This window comes from Anser cygnoides, chromosome 1 (genome assembly GCF_040182565.1).
Source record: "Anser cygnoides isolate HZ-2024a breed goose chromosome 1, Taihu_goose_T2T_genome, whole genome shotgun sequence".
Taxonomy (NCBI): domain Eukaryota; kingdom Metazoa; phylum Chordata; class Aves; order Anseriformes; family Anatidae; genus Anser; species Anser cygnoides.
In genome coordinates this window covers 33,884,701-33,908,204 of record NC_089873.1, presented here as the reverse complement: position 1 = coordinate 33,908,204, position 23,504 = coordinate 33,884,701, and the positions used below count along the sequence as shown (strand labels likewise).

The 23,504-nt window shown below is 38.5% G+C and overlaps 1 protein-coding gene across 3 annotated transcripts in view; it reads left to right on the top strand.

Annotated features, from left to right (window-relative positions):
• SCAF11 (SR-related CTD associated factor 11) overlaps nucleotides 1-23,504 on the top strand; it is a 47,858-nt gene that overhangs the window by 2,093 nt on the left and 22,261 nt on the right. For all 3 annotated transcript variants that reach the window (XM_048065904.2, XM_048065902.2, XM_048065903.2), the window contains exons 2-4: nucleotides 13,393-13,471; nucleotides 14,317-14,471; nucleotides 22,783-22,860. In XM_048065904.2, the coding sequence (XP_047921861.2) occupies nucleotides 13,411-13,471; nucleotides 14,317-14,471; nucleotides 22,783-22,860 (294 nt within the window). In that variant the 5' untranslated portion in view covers nucleotides 13,393-13,410. The remainder of the gene's footprint in view (nucleotides 1-13,392; nucleotides 13,472-14,316; nucleotides 14,472-22,782; nucleotides 22,861-23,504) is intronic.

Genomic DNA, 23,504 nt, shown 5'->3' with positions numbered 1-23,504 from the left:
AGTTGGACGGGCTGACTTGTCGTGCCAGTACCAGAGTTACTGAAACCTGGCCTGCTGAGTCCACTGCTTCAGCACTGCGATTTTCTTTTTCGCCGGCAGTCTAAGCTGAGGGGTAGGAAATGTCCTTCCAGTTAACAGTAACAGAAACGTGCGGTCTAGTTCCTACTGATGTCCAAGAAGATTCCTCAGTGCTGACAACTTGTATGAATGAATTCTGAAATGCATTTGAGATTAAAGTAGGTTTTGTAAGTCTCAACGTTGTTTGTTTTTTGGTTTTTTTTGCCTATTTTGCCAACTTGGAGATAGAACTAGGTTTAAGGTATAAATTTAACACTACAGCCGTAGATATCAGAGGCTTCTAATGTGTGCACTATGTAGAGTGCTTCAGAACAAGAACTAGTTCGTGGCTTTTCGGCAGCATAGGCACGTTTTATTTCATATGTGTGTACTAGTCCGCTGTACCCTGAAGGGCAGTGACCTTGATCTGAGAGGATATGAGCGCGGTGACTTTTTTAAGCCAACAATGAGGTTGTGAGGTTGTTAACTGAGGTGATAGGTACTGTTTGCAAGCTAAAAGCTGTGAACATCTCTTTCCGGGTCTGCGAGTTGCTTGCTTCTGGTACCCCGAACCACCTGAGCACGGACAATTCCCCTGAGTAGGAAGTTAGCGGTGTGCAGTCATGAAATAACACATGAAGGGCTGCAGCTGGTGGAAGGTGAATGCGTGCGTGTCTTTTAATGCTCAGCTGTCCATCACGTCTCTACGTCTAGGTTTGAGGGTGTGCTGAAGGCCGAGCGACTGTTGGAGGGACTCTCAAAGGCTGAATACGCACGATCTGTGCTTCAGTGGCCCACACCAGATTGAACAAACAGTTTTTCCCTGGCAGTTTTATTTTGTTGTTTTAAAAGCCTGTTGCTTGTAGAAACATACTGTTTTACTACAGCTTATTTTTATGGCACTTCTGATTGTTTCTCCAACTAAAAGGCTTAAGGAAAACTAATTAAACTTAACCAAATGTGAAAGTTGTCATTTCTGGGCTGGCAAAGTTGTTAACTGACGTGACAAAGGATGATCAAAATACCGCATTTAATTATCTACGAAGTAGGCAAGATTAAAATAAACTTTGTGTTAAATACATTTAGTAAGGTAACAAATATATGTACACATGTAGGCATATGTGTATCTACACATTACCTTGGTGTACATGGTGATAAAATGAACATTTTTACCCCTTCACCTTTTATTATTAAGTAATACTTTCTGTAAATTATCTTCATATAACACTAGCATTACTCTTTTTTTTTTCCCCCCAGGAAAAAGCAAAATTTGAGTTTTGATGTTAATAATCATAATAATCCAGATATTGGATTATTTTCACTAGAAATTATTTGTCAATCTTCTATAAAGCAAATTTTTTTATACCATTGTGTATTTGTGTTTGAAGAGGGTTAAGGATGACTTGGTGAATGGTCCCTACGTTAGGTCACAGTTCGGTACGTGGAATAATCAGTGTGCAACCCATGCGTATTCCATCATCACAGCAACTGTATTTGATTCTGTGGCCAGTGGCATTCTTAAATTTCTGAGATGATTTCAGATTCTTTCACACATATACATGTACAATAAAAATATATATGAATGAGGATGTAGAGAGAACTGGGAAAAAAGTTTGCTTTTTGCTATCAAGCAGAATATAGAAGAAATAAGTCTTTCAGAAGCTGTTATCTAAAGCCTAATGCTGTGGCAAAAAGTGGTATCTGGTCACTTTTTCTAATAAATGCTAATAATGATGTCTGTCTTAATGCAGATGTTATTTAAGGATTGGTGGACTCCCATTAAAATGCAGTCTTTGTTCATCTGCTATGAGGTCTGTAAGCACTGCCTAACTGTGATCTTCCTTCAAGGATACTATCTGCGAGTAAACCTGACTGACGCATTCAACGTTTGGAACTTTTCCAAACTAGTATGAAATTGCCTGGAAACGTCAAGTGCATTAACACGTGTCTCTCTTCTTGCTGCTTGGCTTTTATTAGAATGCCAACAGTAACAGTGAGTGGGAAATCCCTGAGATCAGCATCTGGCTAGAAGTCCTCACGTACGTCCATACCTTTTGATAGCACCGCAGGACAGAACTGCAGCAGGGAAGACTTCTGCCTTTGAAATGGAGAATTTTTACAAGAAACTGAGCCGTAATGGTACTCGACACTTGTGTCGACACTGTGATTCAGGTAGAATCTGAAGACAGATGAGCAGTGTTAATTAGGCTGTTCGCTGCCTAGAACAAATTACTTCAGTGATTCTGAAGATACAAGAAGGAGAGACAATGAAACACTCTGCCTTCTGTACAGCCACTGAATAATCACTTCTATGCAGTTCTGCTTGTCTTAAATGTTCTTAGTTTGCTGCCTGTGATACAAAAGGTAGCGGCCCCTGTGGACTATAGATAGGTGTTCAAGAACTAATTGCAAGTACTGTGAAACGGTTAGAGTAAAGCAGTGTGTTAGTACCTTGAACTCATTAGAGTTTCATTTGAGGTGCTACCAAATAAAGATTCCCGTAGCAACGAAGGTATTGTATACCCTTCTCTCTATACCAATGCAATTGTGCGTTGCTGTTTTTTCTTAAATGCAATTTCCCAAGTCTGAGCAAGAAGGCACCTAGTGCAACTCTGAGAAAAACTAGTTGGCACCAGCAGTTGTTTTGTAGTTGCTATTGTGGCAAGAAGCTGTGGATGAGGATGGTGTTCATCGCTGTAAGTAGCTTCTAGCACTGGTGACACGGGAAACTTCTCTTGGAAGCTTTGCAATGAGATATAGTAATCAATTATAACAAAAGCTGGGTTGATTATTTAAGAGCTCACAGCCAAGTATTATTTTGTTTTAGGTAATTTCTTGATGCCATCTCTGGGGTGAAAGTACCCCAGAATTGTGTTTTACATGTTTTCTTGTTAGCAGACTGTCCTCAGTAGCTGAAGGTAAAGATTATGGAGTTTGAGATACCTTTTCAAGCTCAGGTCTGGTTTTTCCCCCTTTTGTGGCTAATAGCTTGTGTCACCTTTTGTCTGTTGCTACTGGTATCAAGGAAACCTTCTCTCTAATCCCTGTCTTCCATTCCTGGCTATATCTTTCTAGCTTTATTTTAGCCATCTTGAAAGTGATCACTGAGTAAGTAAGGGCTGTGAAAGCCAGATGAACAGTAATTGAAACTGCTTACTCCCCATCTATCTGCTGCTTCTCAAATGGCATCTAATGCATTGCTCTACAAGTACTGGAAGAGATTTTGTGCAAAATAAGATGCTCAAGATTGTTTCAATTGTCATGATAAAACCTATGCAAGCTCCGTATTTTTACACCACTTTCCAAAAATAGTGTTTTTTGTCTGACATTTATAAGTGGTTAGTGTAGGTCTTTGACCGCAGCTTATAAAATACTGTTATTCAAAGGGAAAAGGAGCTCGAGAACCATGGTTTTTAACATCATAGCTTTCATCTAGTACTTCTTTAAGAGTATGCCTCAGCAAGGCAAAACACTTAGAAATGGCCATGCTACTTTCTTTCTCCTGTTTGTAAATCAATGCCTGTGTATTTTGAATGTAAGCTGAAATTAGTTCTTATGGAGATGAACGTTTTCATAGGTTCCAAAAGAGCATGTTATATCACTGAGCTCTTCGTTTGATGTTTAAAATGAAAGAACAGCAGGCTTTTAATAGAGGACTCAAATTCAGTGTATTTTTAACAAGGGTGTGGGTATGGTTCTATGTGATCTTCTGGAGTGCGTTTTTCAGTTTAAATCCAGAAAATGATACAGGAGCCTATGGACTGCATAATTCTACTCAAGGGATGCCATTGTTTGCAGGAATTCAAGATTCAGAAGCTGAGCAATAAGACTACCATAATGTAGGTGGAAGAAAAAATAATGGTAATCTGTAAATGGACAATTACATGTTATTTCTTCCTTTGCTAGATTCAGCCCTTTCTCTTTTTTTGGCTCAATATAATATTCTAATCACCTACCACTCTGGTTTTGTTGCCACATTTTTTATTTTATTTTTTTACTTCTTAAATATGCTTGCCATTGCTGTGACCCTGGAGCTTTTCGTTTGAGGTCAGTCTTACTCTGTCTCTTACTCTACCAGTTTTGCCATCCGTTTTCCTTCCCCTGTTAAAAGGTCTTAGCTTTTCCACTTCTCGCTGTCTTTGCAAGGTGTTTTTGGTTCATCTCCTGCATCCCTGGTGTGTAAGCCCCGCTGCTTGGGCATGTTTAGGATGGTATTAAGAAACATAAAGATGGTCTTCCGAGTTTCTTTAGCATCGGAGAAGTGATTGCAGCAAGCCCTGCTGTGTTGCCATAGCACTGGCTGAAGTATGCTCATTCATCTTGTGGGAATGCTGCATGTGCAGAGTAGCAATGGGATAGGAACTTGAAATTATTAGTGTATGCTGAGCACAGATCTAACTTATGGGGAGAAAATAAATGCAACGACTAACAAAGATTTCCTGAGTTAATGCAAACTTTTTTTTTTTCAGATTTGTGCCCTGGCTAGGTCTGGAAGGGTTACTTGTGTGGAAAGCATGTTCTTGATCTCGGTGACCCACTGCCAAGTATCTGCTCTTGGGTGGAAAGCATGAAAATATTGGTGCTTGCTTCCAAGTGGCTAGGAAAAAAAAAAAAAAGAACGCTTTAACTGTTCTTGGAAATGGCTGAGCCATTTTTGCTGACTTTGGTATGTAATGCTATCCCTTCCAGCTGCAAAAGTATACGTGTGACTCAGGACCCTCAGGAGAGGAAGATGGGGTCGTGAGTTTATGCTGACTTGGTTTAGTTGCCCGAACCGTGTGCACCATGACAATAGTATCTAATCCCCAATTAGTTCCTGTTGTTTGCAAATCTCAATTTCACACAACTCAGTCACGGGTTGCTTGGAAGAAACACCTAAGTGCTGAATTGTATGTTTAGTGAGAGGACGTCGCGTTGTCTGTTTTCTGTTGCGTATTTCTTTGTGTGATGTTAATGGCTGTGATACCTGCGTGTTTATCAGCAGTGTGTGGAGCAGCGTGATTTAGCCCTGGCACACAGGTGTGTTCTCCCTGTGGGAACAGTCACGGCACAGTGCTTGTTCTGGGGGGGTTTCTCACCATACGCATGGCACAGCACAACAGGCACCGTGCTTATTGCCTTGTATTGAAAATAACTGCTTTGGAAAGCAAAATAAGGTCCTCTTTTAATTTCTGAGTATACATTTTATGTTGTATCAGTCCTCAGAAGCTTCTGTTCATCCTGGCCGCTGTATAAATGAACTGGCTTTTGCGTGGGGTAGTGGCTCCATGATGTGTTAAACCCTGTCTTAGGGCTGTCGTGGGCCCAGCCATAAACTTCTGTACAGACTAGGCCTGGGATTTGTCTTTTGTGATTCAGGATGCTTTTGGAAAGCAGCGTTACGAGTGGCAGTCCTACCCTGCCAAGTAGCCTTACTCCGATGCCTAGGTAAGCTATGCAGCTTTGTCCCCAGCACTTCTGCATCCTCAGGAGCTGACAGAGGCTTGAGTAAGGCTTGTCTCCTGTCAGAACAGAAAGGTCGTTGCTTGCAAACAAGAGAAATTTCTCTAAAGAGGCAGTAGGGAGATGAGTGTGGCTTTGAAGTGCAGGTTAGATATCAGCTGTGAATATATACTTTGAATCAAATGAGACTGCACCCTTACAACTCCTAACAGTGATTTTTTTTCCTTGCTGATTAACAAGCTTAGCTTCGTTTAGTTCTTAGTCAGAACTAAACATGCCTGAGCACTGGCCATCTTGGCTGTCAGTGGTCACGCCGAATGTACCGATGATGCAGAGGTGTCATTTCTCCATAGTTTATGTATGTAAATTCGTGTGGTCTGAGTTAACCTCACAGATATGCAAAATGCTGGCTAACTGATTCAGATTGACTTGCAGAGGGAATCTGCCGAGACAGTGTTTCTCATTGCAGCTTACTGGCTATGAACTCTTAATGTAAGTTCAGGACACGGCCCAAACTTTGCCACCTATCCTAGTGGAACAAAGTATGTTACGGTTGGCGGTGCAGAAAGATGAGAAATGAAATTTGCTTTCTGTAGGTAATTAAGTGTCAGTGCCAGGAAGGTAACTAGTTTGGTACCCAGCTCAAATTTGTCATGTCTCAAAGCTCCTAACTGCTGTGCAAGCTTGTTACCAGCTCTTCTTCACTTCTTTGTGAGCTTCCTCAGAAATGGGTCTCAGCCTTGCGTGGTAGAACGGTCAGGATGGATGTGTGTGAGGTAGCTTTCTTCAGTGCGTTTTTGACAAAGATATTTGAAAGAGAGTGAATATCCCTTTGTTCTAACTCTCTTAGTCAAACATGATACCTTTCCTGACTTGTGGAAATAGCAGTCTTCCTGTGGGTTGCCCCGGTAGTTGTGTAGATATTTATGGTTCTGGTGAGCGAAGCAGTAGAGACCAAAAGAGCCCTCGTGTATTTCCTTTTTTTGGAGGGGGTAGGGGTATAACACTTTGAGTCTTAGTGCCCCATGTTCTCCTAAGTTGCATACTTAAGACTGAGATGGCTTCTTGGGGTGGTATTTGGAGTTTTGCCAGAGACTCTGATGTTTATCAACTGATGTTTAGCACGAGACCTTTGACTTTGTCCTTTTGTTATCTCTTGTTCCTCAGTACTAATATTGCATTTCTTCGGTAGCCTACCTACCTACTTTTCTTTATTAGAATCACGGAATGTCCTGAGTTGGAAGGGACCCCCAAGGATCATCGAGTCCAACTCTTGGCTCCACACAGGACCACCCAAAAACCAGGCCATGTATCTGAGAGCATTGTCCAAACGCTTCAAGGAACTCCAGCAGGCTCAGTGCCATGACCACTGCCCTGGGGAGCCTGTTCCAGCATACAAGATACAGACTGATGAGAAGGAGAGGAATGCAAAGGCTGGTAGATCAGGTGGCCAGCTGCATGGCTGGGATTCTGGCATGAAGGAATGCTTGGCCTATGCATGAGTTTCCCAGGACAGGAGATATGGGAAGTTCCCTTAATATACACTTGTTGTTGCTGCTATTGTCAGTCTGGATGTGTGTAAATCTGTTGAGTTGGGGGTTTCTTTTAGCTTTGATAAAGCTCTTAAATAAGAATTGTTAAGTTGGCATCATGCTTTTGATGCAGGTATTAATGGCAAAATGCGAGTCTTATAAATGTTGCCCTTTTTTTGAAATTGGCAGCATGCTTGGTTTAGTTCTGTTTTACTGGAGCTTTTTGGATAGTGACTTTTCTTAGTAGGCCTATAACGTGATTACACTCTGCTACGCATGTGAATAACGTATAATGAATAAAGTATTCTCCCGTTACTGTTAGGGAATGTAGAGCACTGAAAGAACTTGTAGATGAGTGTGACTTGTCAGCACTGTTGTACATAAAATAGCGGTTCTGACATTGCTTGGCTAGCTTCTTATTCTGCCCAATAAACTGAAGGGGTTTAAATGTTAGGAGCTAGAATTCAATCTGGTCTGTACCAGCACATACCAACCTGTAAAAGCCATGGTGTTCCCTGCTGTTGTTTCACCTGTGTCTTACGGGTGCTCTTCTGTTAAACTTCAGTGAAGAATACTGCCTACTCCCTTGACTTGATTTTTAAAAGGTTCCTATGGCGTGTCTTAAGCCAGGTTGTGTTACAAACTTATGCAGGAAGGAAATTATTACCCTCTGTGCCCACTGTGAGGCTCTAAATCTGCCTTGAAACCCATAGCTCTTCTGATGGTCAGGCTGCTAGATGTGATAATCAGAGCCATTGCAGCAATTCCTCAAGCTTTACCTTGCATTTTCATGGAGTTGGCAGATAATCTATGTACCGGCATGTCCATGTAGGGGGGCAGTTTGACAAGAAAGTCTTAGCTATTCCAGCACCTTGTTGCTGTCAAAAGGGATAATCCTGTTCTATCTTTTCCCTCACCCATTTTTTTTTTTTTTACTTGTAATTTCTTTGGCATATGTCTGCTACTGGTGGCACCAAGCTGTTAGATTAGATTAACTCTCTTGGGTAATTGCATCCTCAGTGGGTTTGCAAAGACTCTTTAAATCAGCAGCGTCTCCTTGGCTGAATAGCACTGATTCATTCTGAGACACTGGATCCACATGAATAGGCTTAAACCACCAAGAAGGGTTTTTCTTCATTCTCCAAAGCTTAGCACTGGTCTCCTTCTTTCTCTGCATCTTTGGTTCTATGGCATTCCATTTGGGAATGCATACAAGGTGCAAATTGACCATACAAAGAGTAAAGATCCTCTTTAAAAGGTCTCCTTTGAGTGCACCAGTTGATTCTATTCTCGCTGGTGTTCTGGGCCACGAGATTCCTCTACACTACAGAACAAATCCAGGATAACTGCTTCAGATCCTCAGTGTGTAGTCCTCATTTATTGCAGGGCAAACAACATTACTGAGTTGTCAGTTGAAACAAGTCAACCTTCCGGGCTCTTCAGACAGCTTAAAAGTTTTTCTGAATAAAAAGAACTGTGAGGGTTCCTGATGTATACTTGCAAATACACAGTGGTTTCTTCCTTTTCTTGGAATATGTGTTGTGCTAGAATAAGTGGTACAAATAGGTTAAAAAAATCTTTTCAAGTGTTCAGCTTCTACTGGAAATATCATTTCCTCAGTCCATCTCTACAATGGCACAGGGCTTTTGGCAGAAGTTCTCAATGTTCATCAGCAGTTGGACATGTCTTAATGGTCCAGTGGTCATGGTGAGCCCATTTGGAGAGCTCTAGTGGATTCTCGGTGTTCTATCATTAGTTACTAAAATTCTTTGGTTTTGTACACATCTAACTGTCAAGATGTGTTTTCCTTAAAAACGTGCTTGCTGAAGGAAGAGTCTTAAACCTCCTTCCAAGGTTTGTTAAAGATCAACAAAATGTATAGGGCAGGATAGAGCCCTACTTTTTGCTGCCCCCCAAAATTGATGGGAGTAAAGGGTGTTACTGTAGTTTTATTAACCAAATGCATTTCTGTATGCGGAATGTATAGCTGACTGTTTTGGTTTTGAAACAGATTGTGTTTTGAGTTAGTGAAGAAATAAAAATGCAAGCAGTAGAATGCCCTACTCTTCTTAAAATAACAGAAAATGTTTTTGTAGAAACAGAACAGTCAAAACAAATCACTCCTTTAAATTCAGATGCAACGCGTGTCTAAGTTGGAAGGTTGTATACAAACGTTTCCTAAGTTAAGTCCCTTAAGGAAACAAGAATAAAAAAGTATTGGACATCATTTTGCATTTGCTTACTGGAGGTTTTGTTGCATGCTCTTGATTTTTATCCTCCTTTCTAAAACGAACAAGTGTACTTCTGTGTAGACAGGTCTGTGGATTGTGACCGTATTGGAGGAGGAGTATATTGAGTTGTTGCATTTACTGGGCATGAAGAGTGCTTGTGAAGACTTTTGTCTTGTAGTTAGTCAAAAAGCAGACACAATTCCATTTGTCAGTTGCTACACTGCTGTTCATTTTTGTCCAATGATTTTTCTGTGCCTACCTAAAATTAAGACTTTAATGTGATAGGTTTTAGTTCAATGGGACACGGCGTTGCATGACTTCGAACAGACCAAGGTTTTTCTCTGCATGCACAGTGAATTAGTGTTGAAATACATCTGTGTTTTTAGGATGAGTTCTACGTAGTAGCCTGTGTTAACATAAAAGGTTGTCACACTTTAAATTTTTGTGATATAGAAGATTTAGTGATTAAATGGCATATTGGTCTGCATCAAGGAGATGGCCAAGTATATCACGAAGCCAAGTTCTTCAGGCCGATGGTAACAAATCTATTCCCACAGTAAATGATTAACTTTAAGCACTTCTGTTGGGAAATGTCTTTGGTGTTTGCCTTTCTTGAAGACAAGAACTGGAATTTCCTGTGAATAATAACCTAGGAACTTAAACGTTTAACTCCATTAAAATAACGGGGAGAAAAGGGGGGTACTTGTGATAGTGTCCTTGTTCACTATTTTCATTTTAATATACCAGAGTATTCTTGTCTTTATCTCAAATTAAATAGATTAAATAACATTTAGTGAGTTTAAATAAGCTGTTTCCATTACAAAGTAATTCCATTGAAAACCAGAAAAATACCACCTTGGCTATAATGCCGTCCTATCTTTACACATTCTTAAGAAGTATTTCTCTTTAGAGTTGTGGTTTTTTGTTTGTTTGTTTTTGTTGTTGTTATGCTTTTGTTTCTGTCTTGTTAAATGCCTTGCATATGTAGGTCTTGGGGTATCTTCTAATATCTCACATCAACAACTGAATAGCTGTAACTAAGTGAAAAATGTGTTGGTCATAAGCGAAGGAAATTTGGTGTAAGTACTCTAGCTATTGACATTCAAATATATATCAGCCTTATTGGACATGATCGGTCATGGATGTGACTGGATCTTCATGTAAGATCATACAACTTGGTAACTGGGAGGATCTCACAAAAAAACTGATCTCAACTCTTTCACTGTCTGTCCTCAGCCAAGACTACAGATTTCTTCTGTGGCATGCAACTGTGATGAAAAATTCTGAGAAATACTTCCAAATCTTGCTTAAATTTAAAAGAATCTAAAGGAATGTCACATCTGGGGACAAAAAAACCCTCTATTTTCTGTACTGCCTGTTCTTTTTAAACCACTAAGTTCTCTTTTACTAACTGTTTTTAATTTTATAAATATAACAGTGGTCTTTAGTATTAACTCGTGCTACTCTACTGGCTGTGAAGCCCCTCTTAAAACAGTGAGAAAATAGTCTTTCTGAAGTTCATTTGTTAAATACTATATAGATTTTGGTGAAGTTTTATACTTTTTAAATATAAACTAATATATATTAATACTACTGAACTAATTTGTATTAAATTTCTGTGTTGTGAGAAATGCACAGTGTCAAACTGGCAAAAAGTTGAGCTGTGACATGCGTTAGTGGCACTCAGAACCTGTTTAAATGTTAGGTTTGTGGGAAGAACGATACAACACGGCACAAACATTTGCAGTCGCTGCACATCTCGGATTTACTGATATTTTGTCAAAATCTTAGGATGAGTTTTGCTAATTACTGTCACTGTGCAAGAATTTCTGGGATGTCTTTGTGTCTAGAAAGAGTACAATAAAGGAAAGGTTACTCTTTCTGGGGAAAAAAATCTAAAGAGTTTCTGTGGGTTCTATTTCTACGAGCTGCCTTAGTTATCTCAAGACCTCCGTTATAATAAGCATGAACTCTACTGCTACTCCTTAAGTTACAATTTGGTATCCAAACTCTATTTTTTTTCTCCTGTGGATGGATGCACAATGTGGAATTCTCTTGTCTGCGTGATGCATCCTAAGGGTCTTAGGAATGAGGACTTTTTGTGGATTTGTCTGCTTCTGTGAAAGCATTGCTGAGGTTTTGTTAACACGTACTACATACAAAAGGAACGTCTCTGTTTAAACATAAAACATGTATACTGCACGCCGTCACCTGATTTAAACTTTTTGGAACCAAAGCCACTTAAAAGTCCCGTTGCAAATCAGAGGGAAAACAAAAAGCCTTGATCTCTTATTTTAAGTCCAGATATGTTTTTTTGTGGTCTTATCTGTCCTAATTTGATGCGGATTTGCGGATTTCACTTGTTCAAGATGTGAAGCTTTACTGTAGCAGTTTGGCTTTTGCTGAGTTTCATCCTTGCCTAGCCTGCGAAGGTTATTTATTGGTGGCTTTGTCAATGGTGGCTGTGTTAACAGAGCTTGTCTGCAACTTAGCGGCATTGACTGTAGCACAGCCTGTATTAATATTAGTGTTGGTAACTGCTCTAGGTTACCAAAAGGTGGAATTTCCTTCCACCTGGGGTCTTTCCTTCTTTCCCCCAGCTGACTAAATGTGTAAGGGTGATGTGTGTGTGTGTGTGTGTGTGTGTTTGAAAAGCAGCTTCTAATGGGAACACTGATGCACTTTAGAATTCTAATACAGATTTCGACGTAGTTTCACAGTTTCGACCGCTTCTTTAATGAACTGTGTTTGGGGCACAGCTCAGAGCCCTGCTTTCTTGGGTGCCTACAAAAGCGAGGAGTGTGCTGTGTGATGGGTATCTGCAGGAGTGTTTCTTTTCCCAGTAAGAAGCCGTGATCATTGAAACACTTCCTACTGCCAAGATCAAGCAATAAAGATTTGATGAGAAGAAAAGTTTTAGGAGGCAAATTCTGCCTCTCCCACCCTCCTGGATATCCAGCTAGTAAAGAAAAAACAGTGTGGTTTTCAAGTGAAATAAAGGAAGTTTAGCTGACGAGCATGGTCGTGGTGTTCTGGGCTCTCATTACTTTTTCTAGTAAAGCCATTAAAGAGTAAGGGCTTGAAATCTCAGTCAGCTTGGTTCAGGTCTGAATACTTACGTAGTAAATCTTAGTCATTTCTCAGTCATTCAATCCCTTGTGAAACTTTAATTGGTTCTTTCAAATAGTAATAGTTTAAAAAGTTTATAGAGTTCAGAACAAAAGCACTGGTTTCTCTAGGGCTGTTGGGTTGGTGGTTTAGGTGTTCGTGGGATCTCTGGTGCGACCACAGCAGGTTGAAATGCAAGAGATTCAGACGTAGGTGTGGATGCTTTTCCAAGCGTATTTCATTCCGCACGTTGTGGGTGAGCCATCCAAAGAACATATTCTTGCTGTTTATTACGTGATACCAAGTTCTTTGGACCTTTATGGCGTTGATCCCAAGGACATGCTCTCTTCTTGCTATTCCTATTCCATACAACTCCTTTGGATAACACTTAAAAGGTGCATCCTCTCCATCGCTCATACTTCACTAAAATGCACGGGTGAATTGCTCTCTTGCTTGATATTGCAAGATCCTTCCCCTTTATTCTCTCCTGGGTGTTAATAGTTCTAATTGTATGGCAAAAGCAAGAAGCAAGCAAATGTAAGCTGCTTTCATTTTTTTTGCTTTCCACTACCACTGGGATGCTAGGAGTGGAAAGCAACTAGCTCTGCTGGTTCTTTTGTGTTTAATTTTGTTGCTTCAACCATTTGTGAAGAGCAATTTACAAGAGGTTAGTTACTGCAGTGTTAAATGGGGTGGTTTGCATAGAAACTTAGCAATGCATTTAACTTTTAAAAGTTAAAGCACCGTTGGTGGTCTTAAAACACTGCAAAAACTTTGCATTTGTTGAACAAAGACAATTTTTGAGTTGGAAGTATCGGTTGCTAGACAGCATTAATGATACCCATAAATTGCAAACAGACTGTAAAAGATCTGTATCTGACTCCTAACGTCATGTGTTTCTACTCTACAAAGGTATAATGAAATGGAGAGCGCTGGAGAGCACTCATTATGTCCATAGTGGTCAGTTTTATCTTCAAGTTGCAATATAAATGAACTGTGTAAACTATTTCTATGTTTTCCAGACTACATTTTGTAAGAAGATGAGGAACAGAAAGCAGTGTATTCAAGACACAGAGGGCCAGAAGCATGAAGGCATGGAAGGTAAAGTCTGTGTGTGAAAACGTTCAAGTGTATTATTCAGGTTCGAGCTGTGAAAGGTCAGATTTTACATTTGTTCTCTCAATTAGTATGCTGCTTGTTTTGAAAGAAGTTGTGTAAACATAACTATCTCATCATAATATTTTCTTTGTCCTGTGGAGTCCCTGTATCCTTTCCCATGAATTCTGTTTTTCACTTGTTGACTTCTACTAGCAGAACAAAAATAGAAATGGCAATTGCTATTCAGAAAAATAATTAAAGTAAAATTCATTGAAGGAAAGCTCGTCTCCTTTTGTTTAAATTGGGATCTGTTTTCATTATGCAAAAATGCTCCCGATTTTGTTAAATGTACTTGATTAGGTAAATATTTGAGGATGGTCAGATTAAAATAGTTCTGAGACTGGAAAACTAGAATAAAGGTAGACTATGTATATATAAGGATAATGAGTATAGGATATGCTGGGCTAAGTATTGCATGGAGAGAGTGGACTTACGTGATTTCAGAAGAGCAATGAGTAAATGACTCCGTGAGCAGTAGGAAATACTGTGATGCTTTCCATATTTAACACTAGAGCTAATAGACATCAATAGCACTAGAGCTAGATTTCCTTTAACAGCAAGTCGTGAGACAGTGTTCTATGGAATATGTTGCACAGTACTTTTCACCTGAAGTATATGCTTGGAACTACTCTTCTGGCCAGCATCTTGACTGTATTAGACCCAAAAACTTGATTAATCTGCTTCCAACTACACAAAAATGTATTTTATTGCCTTATTATTCAAATCTACAAAGACTTTGTTTCAAAAAAACTGACAAAAATTCCGAGTGTCAATGTTCATAATACCAGGTGAAGAAAAGGAAGAAAGCTGTTCCTGTTCTACTTTATTATATGACGGTAGCACATGCCCCATCTGTCTGAATGGCCTTCTAGAACAAGAGATCGGTGTTCCTGAGAGCTGCAGTCATACCTTCTGCATGACTTGTATTCTTAAATGGGCTGAGGTAAGACCGAGAACCAAAGTGTGTTTTTCTTTTATTCAGCATAAGAAAATAGGTTTGATATGACTTGATATAAACTGGTCAGTGAAGCACTTTTATATGTAGATCATGCGAAACCACCTCTTTAGTGTAACGAAGGACTTTGTGTTTTCTTTCACTAACCATCGTGCCTTTTTAATGGTTACTAGGGTTTAGGGATCAGTAAAAAATGGTGATGGCAGTTCAGAAGATCAGACAGTATTATGTACGTCATAATATTGCAGTATCATTAACTTAATCTTGCTTATCTTCTGTGCTGTTTCTCACCTGTGAACTCTAAGGACTGAGACCAATTGGTTTTCATGTTAGTTTACAAAGCAAGTCTGATAAAACCTTGGGTTTTCTAATTATAGTTATTGGCATGTATCCCATAATAGCCATACCTTTGTAGATAGTGCTAGAACCTTAAAGGAAAATGACTTGTTGAACTAATTATTATTTATTGTTCTGTTTAATCCCCTTTTCTTCACATGTCCTGTAGTCTTTGCATTAAGTCTTTAAGATCTTTGACTTTCCTGTAGCAGTTTCAATTGTCAATATAAAACACCAAATTAGAATTACCTTATGCTATATTGTGGTGGGGGACACAACACTTGCTCTAATGAGGTGCAACTTGTGAGGTTTTTGTCCTGCTTCTGTGCACTTGAACAAGTTATTTATTACAGAATCAATAGGAGACATCGCTACATGGTTTCTTTATGATAAGTTTCTTTTGAAGTTGTTATTTTGGTTTTAGTATTTCCTTGAGAAGGTTGTTATCACTTGTGTGTGTGTATGTACATATACAATACACTTATGTATTTCTTTGCTTGTTTTTAACCTTATTTTTTGTGTTCTTTTATTACTGAAGATAGGTAGTAAGACAAATCATTTCTCTGAAGCCACATGAAATGTTCAGAAAGTGTTAAAGGTTATCAGATGAAACTTAATTTATATTTACAAAACAGATAATAAACTAAGTCCCTCTCCTATTGCCAGATTTGCTGTTCTGCAAATGATTATGATGCTTTTATTTAGCAGTGAATGACAAATTCTCATCCACAGCTTTATCCTGACTTCCTTAGCTGATTGTTATTATGGCAGCTGAAAGGCAATAAACAGTAACGGGCACAGGGAGGTAAAGCAGTACAGTAGACTGAAGGCTTGCTGCTGGATTTAAACTTGTTCACATTGTCTAACGGATGCTTTTAAGCCCAAAGAGGAAAGGAAAACTTTTTCATATCATTCACTTTCAAACTCTTTAAATTTTTTGTCATGTCAAATTTATTTTAGCATGAAATGCTATACAAATAGAATAAAATAAATTCTGCTCTTAAGAGTTTACAAGTGAACTAAATGCGATGCCATAAAAATAGTGGGGGGTTGCTTTTAAAGCTACTTAAGGCTTATACTGCTTCTTTCTATTAGTGACATCAGATGGGTAAAACCACCCATCTTTCCTCCTCTGAGGATGCTCTATGGCAGGACCTGTTCAGTGCATGAAACTATTGCCTAATCTCATAGTTTTTTTTATTGTTTTGAAAGCTAAGTTGTTAAGAGGTTTCAGCTCTGAGAAACAGATGAGGTTTTGCAGCTTGGACTGATAGAAACATTACAAGCATGTGGCTATATGAAGCACAGTAGTGCCATGTATTTTTTGTGTCCACTGTTAGTATTTAGTAAGTAAATGTTTTTGTTCAAGTATTCTTTCTTGGGTATAAATAAATTGGTTTTAAAAACACTTTTCCTGTTTTTCTAAGTGTTGGAGTATAATAGAACTGAGCATAAGACTCTAAATGTTTTATTTTTAAAGATTTTGCTGAACGTTTACATTCCGGGATGAGCTGTGTTGCATAACTACAGTTGTGCTTCATATACTCAAAGGCTTTGCCAGCAATCTGTGTTCAAGTTGGGTGCTTCTTCTATCCTGTGTTGCATCCAGGATTCAAAACACAACAGGATCAACCATTTATCTAAATTGCTATTTTTAACTTGTGCAAAATCACTGTTTTTCTGAGAGTTTATGGCTCTTACGTGTAACTGTGTATGTCCTAATTAAAACCTGGACAGTTTAGGTAGATGGTAAATGTGTTTGCCATTTTGCTCCCTTTTCTAGCAATGGAAGACTTCCAACATTATTATTACAGGGAGATGTCCTGTACCCACAGGTTTTCTTTATGCAACCAGCAGCAATAGCACTCTGAAGATCTTCTTTTGTAAAAAGATATATATGTTGCTTTTAAGTGAGTGTCTGCTGATTGACTCAGTGAAGGGGTAAAAATAGATAGGGAATTTGCCACGACACATTAGATACGTTAGGTCCCAATGACTAAATCTGAACATTTAGTTTCAGAATTCAGTGGCATTACAGCTGAGTTAGTGCCATATTTTCTTTCCTTTTGAGAAAAGGTGTCCACTTTCTAAAGAAGAAATGAAAGGAAGATTAGAATCCGCACTAAGAGAAGTTAGTCTTCAAATGAACTTTATTTTAAAATGTTGCCTGAACTGTTCTGTCCTCCACAGCTATGTTTATTGCAGTTAATTGTGGCATCCGAGAGTATTGCTGTGCCGTAGGTTTCTGTTGCCTATGCTATTAAACTCTCCTGTGCTATTAGACTCTCATCTTGTGTGCCTTTGGCCGTGCTAACCTGTGCTCTTCCAAGAACTCCTGGGCAGGTGAAAGGACAGGGAATGGTTTCAGTGGGATCAGCATGAATGGGATTCATTCTGTGCTAGCTGTCATCCACCTCTGTAAGCCGACATCGTGTAACTTCATAATGTAGACTTTCAAGCTTGAGACTTTGTATTTCAGGGAGGGATGTTAGAAGATCATGAACGGTGACAAACGCTTATGTCTAAATCTGGAGCTAAGGCTATTGGGCACAGCCTTCAGTGAGAGCGCTGAAGGGAAGCGGAAGGGCTACCTTTGATATAAAGAACACGTGCGTAATAACATCGCTGTGTGGGCAGAATAAAGAGGGAGCTTTGGCCATTGCTCGGTGTAAGAACTGCTCTGGAGTCTTGGAACACCTTCAGTACTGTAGTGTTGTATCAAGGGAAGTAGTTACATGTGTTTCTCATGTAACAGGTCAAAACTATAAATGGTGAGCTTGTATTTCCAGTTTGAACTGGGAAGCACACCTGTTCTAGTTTGTTATGAGCAGGTCTGAAAGCAGTTAAGTAAAGCTTAAGAGGTTGACTTTTCTATGAGAAGCAGATACAAAGAGTAGCCTAAAAAACCTCAGCTAAGATGACTGCTCGAGCAGCAAGCGTCTTGTCTGCACACATTAGAAGAAAACTACTATTTTGTCGTCAAATATGACAATCTTATGTTAGAGGAGATAAAACATTTATTCTTCTCTACTGCAGGCATTTTAACTTCTTAACTTCCCTTCTGTTTTTGAGTGCCAATAAATACACCAGAGAACTGTCTTTGTTCTTCTAGTAATTCCTCTTATGAACCATCACAAGAGGAAAAGAGTGCTGAAGAAAAGATTGAGCACACTGTCTGTTTCATCAACATCTCTTGCACAATAATTTTGATTTTAATGACCCTTCCCTGCTAAACACGTCTCTCTTAATCTTTGTACCTGATCTCCCTCATTCATTTTTCCTCATCTGGAGGATTTGAAAGGGCAGTATGTTTTACTGTAAATTCTCTGAAGCATTGAGGCACATTCAGGCAGGCCCTGTGCAGTACCAGTGACTGACTTAATAAAACAAAGCAACTGGCACAAAGAGCTGCCTTGCATTACGTTTCTAGTAGGTGTTCTGATCTTACAGCGATCATTACCTTTGTGTTAGAGTAGGGTTTGGATCACTGACTGTGTAGAATATACTGCATATGTGTATTTTTTTCTGTGGGTATAGAGTTCTGTATGGTAACTGGATTTCTTAATTTGTATTCTTCTTTCTGATCTGCTTTTCTTTTGTCCTAAAGGATAGAGGAAGGAAGTAGCTTATGTTGCAACAAGTTCCACAGTGATCTGCTGCAATACAAAGCACTGCAGGCTGAATTAGGGTTACGTTCATGAACCAAATATGCAGGGTGTTCAAAAAAACCCTGAACTTAAACTGTAATACAACAAAAAAATCTTCTTGATCAAGGTAATGCATACATAGGCAATGCATCTGAGAACTGCTGCACAAGAGAGCTGTTTTAATCAAAGTCTTTTAGAAAACCTAGACTTTAGATACATTTTTTTTCAAATGACATGTTCTGTGGTATACAGTTTTTCTTGCCATATTTATCAAGTGAAGTGCATTCATGAAACAGCTTACAAATCCATTACAGAGTAAATCTCAGTGTGAATGTTTTTGAGCTTGGTCCAAGTCTTGGGTCCAAGTTTTCCCAATAAGATGGTATCAAGAGAAGTACAGTGACACATACAGTAGCTTCCTTAGCATGTTTCACAAATCCTTACAGGTAATAAATTCTTTCATCCTTTCCTAATGACAGACACTATTCCAATAGAACATGTCAATGCTTTATGAGATATAGAAGCAACAGATGGCTATTTTGGATAAGAAGTGAAAGATACCTAACCTGAATGTTGTAGGTAGAGAGGAAACAATTGTTCAAATTGTAACTAATTAGTTTGTTGACTACATACTGAGACTAAAATCTGTTCTTATGTGCTCTGTATCTTTATTATCCAGCTATTATATTTCTAGAAAAATAAACTAGCTTCTCTTGTCAGAAGTAGCTTTCCTAAAGCACAACTACAAAAACTTTGTGCTTATCTCGTGGGTTTGTTTTGTTTTTATTATTTTATTTTAAATAGACCTAAAAACAGCGATTCAGTGTCTTTACCCTCCAAGAAAGGTGGTGTTGTGAAGAAAAGAAACACCTCAAATATCAGCCACGAAGTTCTAATGATTTTGATTACTATATTAAATGATCAGATGTTCTGATTTTTAGATAGCTATGTTAAATGAAGATATTGTATGGAGCTGTAACTCTTCTAAGATTGTGACACATGCATGCCTTGTTATGCACAATAAAAGCAATAGCTGCTGCGTGGACTCATCAATGGCTTTTTTCTTGTTTTAAATAACTTTGTTCCCAAAAGGACAGTGTGCATTCAGTATTGCTTACAATATTTTCTGGATAGAAGCTTCAGCAGAGAGAACCTGTTAATTTGCCTTGAATGAAAGAAGACTTGACACCTTCTTTGGTTAATGAACCATCTCCTCAAAAACGAAGAGATGAGTAGAAGGCCACCACACTTCATGTGTCTTTATTGTAAAACTGTACACAGCTTTTTTTACTCCCACTCCTTCCAAATTCAGCCTCCTTGTTGGGAAAAGAGGCAGGGGAATTTTCTTCCATTTCTACTTTAAAGCTTATGTATGTTTAGATGAAACATTGTACAGACAAAGTAACCTCTAGCTGTCCTCAAGGGTGCCCAGCAATTGTACTGTGGCAGAGGGCATGGGCAGGGATGCACATGAGACTGTCCTGTCTTTACTAGAATTTCTCCAGAGATTTGTTACAAACTATGAGATAATGCTAGAGCTATGAAAAGTAACTTAGGAGTAGAAATGTCACCTGGTCTTAATAGTAGAAACATACCCGAACCTAGCTGTAGCTTTTGATTCTTCTACATTGTTTTCCCCTATTTCTGCCATGTATAACTGTATGTAATTGTTAAACACTTTTCCAGATGAACTGGACATGTTAATGTGAATATTTTCCTAATGAAGTAAAACACTTGCCTCTTGAAATGATGCTAGTAACCCTTAGTGTTCTATATGTCATTGCTATGAATAAAATCATACTGGATTTAAATTTGGGAGCATAATATTCATGTGTAAATTTAATGTAGAAACAGATTGTCTTGGAAAAGCTTAGCTTTCAGTTAAGCTAAATCCTGAAATGGGAGTGAGAATTACTAGGTAAATTATGCTTCCTCCTCTCTTTGACAGTTTGATGCATCTGCAAATCGAAGTATTTACCTGGAAGTTTGCAGCTGGTTCAACAGTTACAGTGCATTTCATAGCATCAAATACGGCGGTTGAACGACACCTTGCTACGTTGCTGTAGGGTAGCTGTGTGTTGACTGTAGGACAACAGCTGTCTGAGTAATCTGAGCCTCTAGGGAACTGGCTTAATTGCCCAACAGGCTTATTTTAACACAGGCCATGATGCTTCAGGGGACAAACAAAAATCCTCCGCTAGGGCTAAGCTTTTAGTTGAGGTAAAATACTAGAGCTTCAAAAGGAGGCGTAATGCTTCTGCCTTTACTGTTCAACAACTTGTTCATGCAAGTACCGCTGTTTTTGTTTGGTTTATAAATCAGTACAGCTCTGCTCTGTTTCTTGTTCCTGGAGCTTCTGATTTCAGTTGAAGTAATGCTCAAGGTTTGGGACTGAGTGGATGAATGAGAAGGTTGGGCATTCTTTGAAACTGAGAAAGGAACAGAATCAACTGGAAAACACAGAGTCCCAATGAAAAGACAAGAATTAAGTTCATCATTGAATTTTAGGGCAGTGTTCACATACAAGTTTCTCACAGCTTTTCGTGCAATTCTAATGCTACATCCTGCTTGCATAAATTAAAAAAAAAAAAAATCTAATTCCCTGACAGTTGTCTTAAGGGCAGAAATAATGCACTTCACCCACTGTACAAGAACCAGTATATGGATTAGTTAGAAGCTGGGTGTCGGGTTTTGGTGTTATGTTTTTGTGGTGTTTTTTTTTTCTTTTTTTAAAAAGACTTCTAAACTGAACCACTGAAGTGAAGGTGGTGGGGGGAGGACCAACAGAAATATATGGAATTAAAATGAATATGTAATTGTATAGCAGCAAAAACTAGCATCTAGTTTCCTATGTATTTCTCTGAAGGTTGATTCCATCATCCTGCTGGATGGAACTTCAGTCAAAGCTTCCTTTTTCTGTTGTTAATGTTTTATTTTTGTGTGTTTGTGTATTCTGATGTAGTGCAGCTTAAATGAGTGGGCATTTGGGTGGCTAGATATTTAAAAAGAGGGGGGGGGAAAGTAAATCTGTATTTCCATCAAACTGTAGGGTAAGATGACCTTCAATTCTGTTCTATTATGAAGTGCTTTGTAAAACTTCCACTGTCTTAAATGTGGGAGGCTATTCGCTCTGCTGACTGCAAAGAAGAGAGGTGTATTTATTCAAATAGATGTGTCAGAGAAGGGAAGGTGTTAGCATGTTGGCTGTTGATGTGCGCAGTTCTGCAATGTAAAAGGAGGGGGGTGGGAGGGAACTCAGGGTTTAGCTTGGGTTCTTTCTGCTCCTTTGCCTCCCTTCTTGTGGGTTTCTGGGTGTTTGGTTGGTTGGTGAGTTGTTTGTTGTGTGTTTTTGTGGTATTATGTTGCTGCCAATGCTATTACTTGTTAATAATAGAATGTCAGTTTACGCTTCTGTTTGTTAGACTTGAGGGAAAAGCTGGTAAGCAGAAAAATGTAAATATTTGTTGAAGCTGCATACAGCAAAAATTCCAGAATGTTTTCTGGCAACGCACAACAGACAAGCAGTGCATTGGGATTTTTGGCTGTATTTGGAAACTGGCTGTGTTGATGCTTTTGGGTAGATACTGGAAGAGCTGCAGTGTAGTGGAAGTCAAAGGCTAAATATGAAAAGACTCTTTACCTGCTAGCAGGTAGCAGAGAACTGTGAAAACAATACATTGGTGGTGGAGAGGAAGAAAGATTGAGAAGTTGGAGCAGAGATTAAAGCAGTACTGACTTGTAGGGAGTCCCATGTTTGATTTCTGTCAAAAAAGACATTGGTGAATTTAAAAGGTTAGTACCTGAGACACTGAGATGTGCCAGTGAGTTCCACCACAGTTGTCAGAACTCTGAAATGGAGAAGTGAAACTGCTCTGACTGGCATCTGTCCCCACCTATGCCAAGTAACTGGTTTTTTGATACTTTGTGCTAGTGTTTTGTCTGACGTTAAGAAATAAATAAGACATTTGTGTATTGGTATAAAACCACTACTTCACAGGGATTAAAAAAAAATACAAGCCTTCATGTAAAAGCCTTCATGTAAAGTATTTCATGTAAACTTCATGTTAAATTAATTTTTTAAATGCAATTCTGGATTACATTATTGTTTCCTTTAGAGTTTTCCCATGAGGAGAAATCTACTTACAGGAAAAAAAATACTAGGTTGTATGCATAGTTTGTGCAAATACGTTCTTAACATGAACAAGTTGTAAACTTCTGTATTTCTGTAAGCTACTATAATATTGAATGAAAGTACAGAAAATAGAGATTTTTCACAGTTTACTATAAACTTTGTAATAGGAAAAATCATTTTTCAGACACAGGCTTCATGTCCTATTGATCGCAGACCATTTCAAGCAGTATGTAGGCTTAATGCATTAGAAGATCAGGTAAAGGTAAGTTTTAGACTTATTTTCTTGAATAGCACATAAGATATGCTGCAAGATTTTATTCATATGTCTGTGTTTAATAAGGTTTCCTAATAAAATTATTGTAGCTTTAACTTTTGTATTATATATTTGAAGCTAGGAATTATTCTTGTTTTTTCAAACAAAATATATGCAATGTTGTGTAAAAGTTACAGTATAATAATAATAATAGTAACAAGAAGTAATAGTGATACAGGAATAATGTTGGTATTGGTCCTATATAGTATCTTTGAGCATCCCTGATATATCCAGGAATAGAAGTTTAGTAATTGGTCTCAAAGTATTTTTTTAAACTAGTTTTTTTTATGTAATTGGTATATTAATTACCATGCAATCTTGTATGTTCATAGTCTTCAATTCATAGAAGAAAAACTAGTTAAAGCAAGAGGAAACAATTAATGCTAAGCCTTGGTGAATGTAAATTTCTGAATCTTTCCACCTTTCAGTTCTTCTGAATAACACTGCTGGTTGCACATAGATGATCTTGAATAGATGCAATAGATGATCGTGAAAATATGTATTGAAAAACGCTAATATTTCTGTGCTCAGCTCTGAGACTCTGTGGCAAAGCTGTGGTTATAAGTAATTCCTAAGCTGCTGGCTTTGAATTT